This window comes from Microtus ochrogaster, chromosome 1 (assembly GCF_000317375.1).
Source record: "Microtus ochrogaster isolate Prairie Vole_2 chromosome 1, MicOch1.0, whole genome shotgun sequence".
Classification (NCBI taxonomy): Eukaryota; Metazoa; Chordata; class Mammalia; order Rodentia; family Cricetidae; genus Microtus; species Microtus ochrogaster.
The window spans coordinates 38,467,785-38,475,354 of record NC_022009.1 but is presented as its reverse complement, the minus strand read 5'-3'; the positions used below and the strand labels follow the sequence as shown (position 1 = coordinate 38,475,354).

Sequence of the window (7,570 nt, the reverse complement as noted above, 5' to 3'; positions counted from 1 at the left end):
AAAAATATTAAATATCAGCCAGGTGTTGTAGTGCATGCCTTTAATTCCTGCAGAGGTAGGCCAGCTGAGTTCACGGCCAGCCTGGTCTGCACAGTGAGTTCCAAGGCAGCCAGAGCTATACAGAGAAACCCTGTCACAGACTTTTTTTTTTTTTTTAATATTACTACCTCAGTACTAATTTTTCTGTAAGTACAGAGCTCGTATCTGAATCCAGATACCCTGGGTTCAAATCTTGGCTTTTCTGACTTTTGCTGTTGTTTTGAGACAGGATCTCACTATGTAGACTAGACTCACAGAAATCCACCTGCGTCTGCCTCCCAAAGGCATGTGCTACCATATACTACCTGTGGCTCTTCCAATTAACATGGCTTTTGCAATTATTTGCCATGTCCATGGACAGGTTATTAATTCCTGCATGCTTCAGAGTCTTGTGAAACGGCATTCATGGCAATATAACACCTGCCTCAGGAATGGAGTAAAGAGTTAATGTAGAAGGCTTCTAAAACTTCCTGCAACATGCCTACTAATAGCACACAAAAGATGCAACTGATTTGCAGAAATAGGTATGTCAAGCCGGGCGGTGTTGGCACACACCTTTAATCCCAGCACTTGGGAGGCAGAGGCAGGTGGATCTTTGTGAGTTCGAGGCCAGCCTGGTCTACAAAAGCTAGTTCCATGAAGGCTCCAAAAGCTACAGAGAAACCCTGTCTCAAAAAACGAAAAGAAATAGGTATGTCAGACTGTTTCCCTGGAGCAAAAGATGTGTTATTTCAGTAACTTATTTCTCTTGGTAGCCCTGGCTATCCTGGAACCCAGAGATTTGCCTGCCACTGCCTCCAAGTTCAAAGGCATGTGCCACTTCCTAAAGCATGTGTAGTGGCACATGCTTTTAATCCCAGCACTCCTGGAGGCAGAGACAGGTAGATCTCGGTGCCAGCCTGGTCTACCAAATGAGTTCCAGTATAGCCAGGACAGTTACATAGAGAAAGTGTTTCAAGAGAAAGAGAGAAGAGAGATCATAAAGTAGATTCTGATGCTTTGATATAGTTTGTTCCGTCCTTCCCCCCCCCCCCCACGGGGTTTCTTTGTAGTTTTTAAGCCTGTCCTGGAACTAGCTCTTGTAGACCAGGCTAGCCTATGCCACTACTGCCCAGCTTATAGTTCAGTCTCTTTAAGATTAAAGTTTGAGCCAGGTATGGTGTTGTATGCACACCTTTAGCTGTTCCCATCTGTCCGCCTTCCCCACACACACACAAAAACTTACAGTTATATAAATTGAGAAAAACTTTCACTAATACTCATTTCCATTTTTGGTACGAGTCAGTAGGCAGTATACACAGAATAGTTGCCATTGTACAGAGCATGGGGTGAGAAACAGGTGTTGGGTGATGACCTGAATTATGGCAGGCTGCTTCTCTGCTTCCTGTTCTACGTCTGCAAAGCATAGGTAATAAAGTGCTGCTATCTTACAGGGTTGCTGTAGTCCTCGGTTATTAATAAAATAGCGTGAAATGTTTTAGTATTGTCACCACTGCATACCCTGGTCTCGCCCAGAAAGTCTCTTTAGTGACCAGACACAAATGTTCCAAGTGCAGAGATTATGTATAAGGATCATATCTTGATCCTTGGGCTTTAAGGCCCAACCTTGGGTTAGAAAAGAATGAGAAAGATTATGACATGATAACCTTTCACGGGGTTTGATGCAGACTGGACTATATTTCCAAATTTTTTCTGTGTGCTATTTCTAGACTTTCAACCATTTAATTTGTTCAGTTCCTGCATAGTTTTTAAAAGATGAGTCATTTTGGTAGCCACCCCCACTCCAAAAAGAGAGAACAAATTCTGTGTATCTAAACAGCCCTCATGGATGTGATTATAATCCATTGGTAAAAGTACAAAAGCCACTAGTTGTGGTGGTGCACAACTGTAATCCCAGCACCTCTGGAGGCAGACAGAGTTCCAGGACAGCCAGGGTTACACAGAGAAACCCTGTCTTCAAAAAGCAAACAAAAGAAGCATAAAAGGCTTGGGTTCTCTTTCCATACTTCTTCTCCCCCCCCCCAAAAAAAACCCAGAAATGTGGTAGCCATCACCTCAGTAATTTTAAACCCATTCCATTTAAGACGAAAGCAAGAAAGCAGTTAGCTCCAGCAGGATGAATTAGTGTCTTAGTCTGAAGGATTTTTAAGCAAGCCAAGTGAATGTATAAAATTTAAATTTTATGATCATGGCAAGACCCTTTTACACTTAACACAATGGAAATATTCATTGTTTTCCCCAATGGAAAAATTTCTGAATCATACTATGTTGCACATAGACTAGAAATAAAAATTCAGGTATTTTTTCAAGTTTCTAAAGACTGCAAATAACAAGCCATTATTTCACTTCCAAAATCTGAAGTCAGCAACATGATTCTTTAGTAGTTTCTCGGGCTTAAAAAGTCATTATTATTCAGATAAAGTAGTCCTCTTGTCACATTTTTTTAAGTCTCTGTTCCACCACAACTTCCTGAGATTGCAGTCTTGTGATCAGGAGGAGAAGTCAGTGTCTGCTTTAGGTGTCAATCAGTTGTAGCCTGCTGATCTGATTAGAAGCCTTGATGAATGCCTGGTGGCGATTGCAGAGAACTGCCAAGCATATGGGTATAATACAGTAGCCCACTGTTTTGGGATCAGCTCTTGTACAAGAATAAAGAAACAAAAACATCTGTAAGTATGGTACCAGAAAAATAACTGTCCACAACCAAAAGGGCAGGGAGAGTAACCGAGCTTTCAAGGAGTGTGTCCATGTGGTTCCTTCCCGAGGCTCCTCAGGGTGCTGCTGAATGTGTTCCAAAGCCAACCTGTTGTAAGTCTCATTGATTTCAAAAACATAGTAAAATGCTGCTGCACTTGCCAGCAAATACAGTCCCACTCCAATCCATCCCATCCGCTGACGGAAGTTCATCATTCTCCATGCTCTGTGCCTTCAATGTAAACACAGAAAAAAACTACAGTTAGGGTCTAGTAATGTTGCCATGGCAACTTCCAAGTGCACTTGTTTTAAATTTGAGTTCTGGAAAGCAAGAGCATATTTAAGATTTAATAGCTGTAAACAACTTACAGGTGGTTGTTTTATATAACAGTTATATGAGCACGTAAAAATATTGGTTTCAGTATAGATTGAGTGCTGCTATATATATGTGAGCCCCACAGAGGGAATGAATCATCACATCTTGTTTGAATATACACAGTACATCTTTGTTTCAGATTATCTGGGTTATCTAGTTTCCGCACAGGACATGGCACTTGACAGTTGGAATGCTTTCTGTCTTAACACTATTCATACATTCACACTGGGTTCTACTCTTTAAACCAATGTTAAAACCGAAGTTAAGACAGTAACTCAAACACTTACAGTGGTCCCGAAAGTCTTCCTGTTCCCCCAGCAAGCGTGCAAGAGTCACTCAGTTCTGAATAGTCAGGTACCTTTGGCATTTCAGAACAAGCCACCTTAAGAGAAAGCCTCTGGGTCGCACAGCTCAGAGAAGCTAGAGCACGAGCTAGTAGTGATTAAGCTCAGCGTGACCACGGCTGGTCAGGTCACGCGGCGGAGGGCCCCATCGCCCTCGGGAGTCCCGGTTGGGGGCAGCCACCTGGAGATGCTCGGCCTCCGGGGTCTCGGGGCAGCCGGGCCCGCCCCCCAGCCGCAAGCAGTGCGGCGCCCGGGCTGAGCAGGCTGCGCTAGATCTGGCCTGCAGAGCCCCGAGCTCGGCACACGGCGAAGCGCCGGGCCAGCTTGACAGCCAAGCTAAGCAGTCCCGGGTCTCACCTTCCTGTCCTGAGTGGCCCGCCCGCTCGCAGTCCCGGATGCCGCCGCAGTCAGAGCTTCCGTCTTGGGCCGGAAAGTGTGCCCGCCTCTCGTGACGTCAGGCTGTCTCGACCGCACTGCCTCCTACCATCTCGGACAGAGGCGATTGTCTGTCCCTTGAGGTGGTTGCAGCAGTGGGTCCTCTGGCCTCAGCGGGCGAGGCGGGTCTCCTGGCACCGGGTCTCGTCTGAAGCCCTCAAAGGTCAGACGCCTTCCCCGGGATCCGAGCAGTGCGTCTATAACGGCGGGTCTGCGGGCGCCAGAGGCGGGAGGGCGGAGGAGCCGCTGCAGGGCGGCCCGAACACCCTTAATTTTCATGGGTGTTCTTTCTTCTCAGGCTCCTGGACCTCGGCGAGTTGAAGAGACAAGTGCGCACATCACTGTGAGTGGCGGCGGCGGTGCCGCCTGGGGCTAACTACGTCTTCAGTATTCTGGCACCATGACGCTGAGGCTCTTAGAAGACTGGTGCAGGGGGATGGATATGAGCCCTCGGAAAGCACTGTTGGTTGCCGGCATCCCTCTGACCTGCGGAGTGGCAGAAATCGAGGAGGCCTTGCAGGCTGGCCTGGCACCCTTGGGGGAACACAGACTGCTTGGGAGGATGTTCAGGAGGGATGAGAACAAGAATGTGGCCTTAGTAGGGCTTGCGGTAGAGACTACCAGTGCTCTGGTTCCCAAGGAGATACCTGGAAAAGGAGGTGTCTGGAGAGTGATCTTTAAGCCTCCTGATGTTGATAATGAGTTTTTATGCAAATTAAATGAGTTTTTAACTGGAGAGGGCATGACGATGGGCGAACTGACCAGAGTTCTTGGAAATCGAAATGACCCTCCCAGCTTAGACCAGGGCATGATCCCTGTAATGCGAGCCCCCATGTTGGCACAGGCATTAGATGAGGCCTTTAAGCCTACCCTGCAGTATCTGAGGTACAAAAAGCTGGGTGTTTTCTCAGGCAGGGATCCTCCAGGACCAGGTGAAGAAGAATTTGAGTCTTGGATGTTTCATACTTCTCAGATAATGAAAACATGGCAGGTGTCGGATGTAGAGAAAAGAAGGCGGTTGATAGAGAGCCTTAGAGGCCCAGCGTTTGAAATTATTCGAGCCCTCAAGATAAACAATCCTTTCATTACAGTTGCTGAGTGCCTGGAGACTCTTGAGACAATATTTGGGGTTATTGATAATCCTAGGTCACTGCAGGTCAAATACCTTACTACTTACCAGAAAACGGATGAAAAGCTGTCTGCCTATGTTCTAAGGCTGGAGCCTTTGTTACAGAAATTGGTACAGAAAGGAGTAATTGAGAAAGAAGTTGTGAATCAGGCCCGTCTAGACCAGATTGTTGCTGGGGCAGTTCAGAAGACAGTCCGAAGAGAGCTTGGACTGCCAGAGGGTGGCCCAGCCCCAGGCTTACTGCAGTTACTGACGCTGATAAAAGACAAGGAGGCAGCAGAGGAAGAGGAGGAGGAGGAAGAGGACTTCTTCGGGCTGAATTAGAAGGGTATTCGACTTGACCCAAGACCAGCAAAGATGTCATGGGTAGACAATAGAGGAATTCATGTCAGGGATCAGCCCGTTCCCACCTTGTGCTGCCAAGTAACATGCCTTTGTCATGTTCACCCTATTGAATGTCTCCCCAGTGTATTACCAGCATGAACTTGTCATTCTACACTGATAATTATTTCAGTCAGAAGATCAGTTGTTCTACTAGTGCAGTGTTCCAGACCAAACAAAGTTCACTTAAACATGTAATAGTCATATATGACCAAGTTATCAGTTTTTAATAGTTTTTTAGTATTGTCACATTTCTGGTAAAGACCCTGAGCCAAGGCTGGCTACAATATTTAGGATTTTTTTTCCTTTTTTCCTAATTAATCAGTTATGCTTTGCAACCAAAAAGTAAAATTGAATACCGAGGTTAAGTCTGCAGCAGCTGTCTTTAGGTCTGTGCTGTGTCTGGCGTGTTGTCAAAGTATCTGGTTCTCAATGCCATTTTCTTGGTGTTATTACATTGAATACATAAAGGAATGCTAATAATAAAATATTGTGTTTGATCTTTCTTTACTTTGGGGTTCCAAAATACTACATTTCCCTTGAGACAGGGTCTCTGCTTAGCCCTGTTTGTCCTGGAATTCCCTCTGTAAACTAGGCTGGCCTCAAACTTGTGTATCTTCCCCCCCCCCCAGTGTTGGGATTAAAGGTGTGTGCCACCACTACCTAGCTTGTTTTTTGTTTTTTGTTTTTAAACAGGGACCAGACTGTACACAGATGGCAAGTAGTAGGCCCAGCTCCATCACTACTGAATTTGGAGGGAAAAAGAAAAATAAGGTTTTCTGTATTTTTCCAATCCTAAAAATCCTGTGAAATCACCTCTAGTCCCAGCACTTAACACCTGGGGAAGGAAGATTGGCCTTTCAAGGCCAGCCCAAACTACATAGTGAGACCTTGTCTCCAAAGACAAAATTCTGTACATGGGGAAACTCAGTTCGCACCTGGGGAAATGGACACATCCAGGATGGAACAAGTAGTCATAGGGCTGTCCTCTCTGTCACAGGGTTGGCGTTCTCTCCACTGTCCCTATGCATACATGTTGGAGTTCAATAGAGTACTCCAGGTTAGGATACATGGTTGGTTCCCTTAGGTTCTCCCACTACAGAATGCCTTGTGGACCCCTGAAAGCTGTGACTCGGCCTTGTTTGTGTGGTAGTTTAGGACACAGCAGGCACTGTCCTATAGGTTACTCATTTGTCTCAGTGTGAGAAACACTGTGAGACCCTGAGCTGAGGAGGTAAACTACAGGATAATCTCTGGCCTGAAGGCTTATTCAGGCTCAGTTACAACAGCTGAAGTGGACACGTCCTTGGCCAGGGACTGAGGACCTGCTGAAGACCTGAAGACGATCTGGTCCAAGAAGCTGTGTCCTCTCCCATTCAATAAATGGGATGAGGCAAAGAGAAGTAGCTTGTCTATGGTTTTACAGATAATAATATAACCAATCCCCTCCCCTGCATTGGGTCTTTTTATTCTGGGTAGAAATCATGCGTAGGCACAGAGGCCTATATGAGGAGTGTGTGTGTGTGCTAATCTTTTTTTTTTTTCAGGACAGGTTTCTCTGTGTAGCTTTGGAGCCTTGTCTTGGAACTCACTCTGTAGACCAGGCTGGCCTTGGATTTATAGAGATCCACCTGCGGGCGCTGGGATTAAAGGCGTGCACCACCACCACCCAGCTGTAAGTGCTGGCGTTTGGCAGCGGTGGTAAGAGCAGATGGTGCCCCCAAGTGCTACAGCCTTTTGCAAAGGCCTTGATGCTGGACCCTTAAGCATTACAACTTTTTTCTTGTGGGAGCCTCTGGTAACCAGACCCTTTGCTCTTAAGTGGTACAGCTGTTGTGTAGAGCTAGGATGCTGGGATTCCTCAACCCTTGGCAGAGGCCAGTGTTAAAGCTCACAGGCCTTGGGGTATCTGAGACTTGTAAAGTCACACAAGCTCTCTGGAACCTCCAGTCACAAGGGTCTGCAGTTTTTCTTTGATGGCCCTGTACAGCCATTTGTCCATCTGTGCCTCTTCAGCTACGATGCCACTTTCTTAGCCTGCCCCTCCACTCTGCTGTCTCTGCATTCTCATCTCAGCCCCACAGCTATTGATGGCAGAGACACCTCTCGAAAACCCTGGGGCAGCAGTGCTGAGATAGGCAGAGGGAGGGTGTTTGTGGCAGGGCAGACACC

The 7,570-nt window shown here is 46.5% G+C and overlaps 2 protein-coding genes across 3 annotated transcripts in view; one reads left to right on the top strand and one right to left on the bottom strand.

The window, feature by feature from the left end:
• Moap1 (modulator of apoptosis 1) overlaps positions 1–5,888 on the top strand; it is a 16,342-nt gene extending 10,454 nt beyond the window's left edge. The window contains exons 1-2 of one of the 2 annotated variants that reach the window (XM_005372450.3): positions 3,917–4,051; positions 4,187–5,888. In XM_005372450.3, the coding sequence (XP_005372507.2) occupies positions 4,289–5,341 (1,053 nt within the window). In that variant the 5' untranslated portion in view covers positions 3,917–4,051; positions 4,187–4,288 and the 3' untranslated portion in view covers positions 5,342–5,888. Of the gene's footprint in view, positions 1–3,916; positions 4,052–4,186 lie in introns of those variants that run through there. The other variant, XM_026780799.1, reaches the window with a different exon arrangement.
• Positions 2,199–3,801, bottom strand: Tmem251 (transmembrane protein 251). Its single transcript, XM_005343481.3, has 2 exons — positions 3,397–3,801; positions 2,199–2,965 (listed from the first exon to the last, which is right to left on the bottom strand). Exons 1-2 carry the CDS (start codon positions 3,474–3,476, stop codon positions 2,554–2,556), a joined length of 492 nt encoding a protein of 163 aa, XP_005343538.1. The 5' UTR covers positions 3,477–3,801; the 3' UTR covers positions 2,199–2,553.
• Positions 5,889–7,570: the final 1,682 nt, after the last annotated feature.

What these genes read in the sequence shown, in the direction of transcription:
- Tmem251 (XM_005343481.3), bottom strand. Translation starts at nt 3,476, where the DNA reads ATGCCAAAGGTACCTGACTATTCAGAACTGAGTGACTCTTGCACGCTT. An exon ending in GGAAGACTTTCGGGACCACT is followed by an intron (nt 2,966 to 3,396) that starts GTAAGTGTTTGA and finishes TTTACATTGAAG; the next exon opens with GCACAGAGCATGGAGAATGA.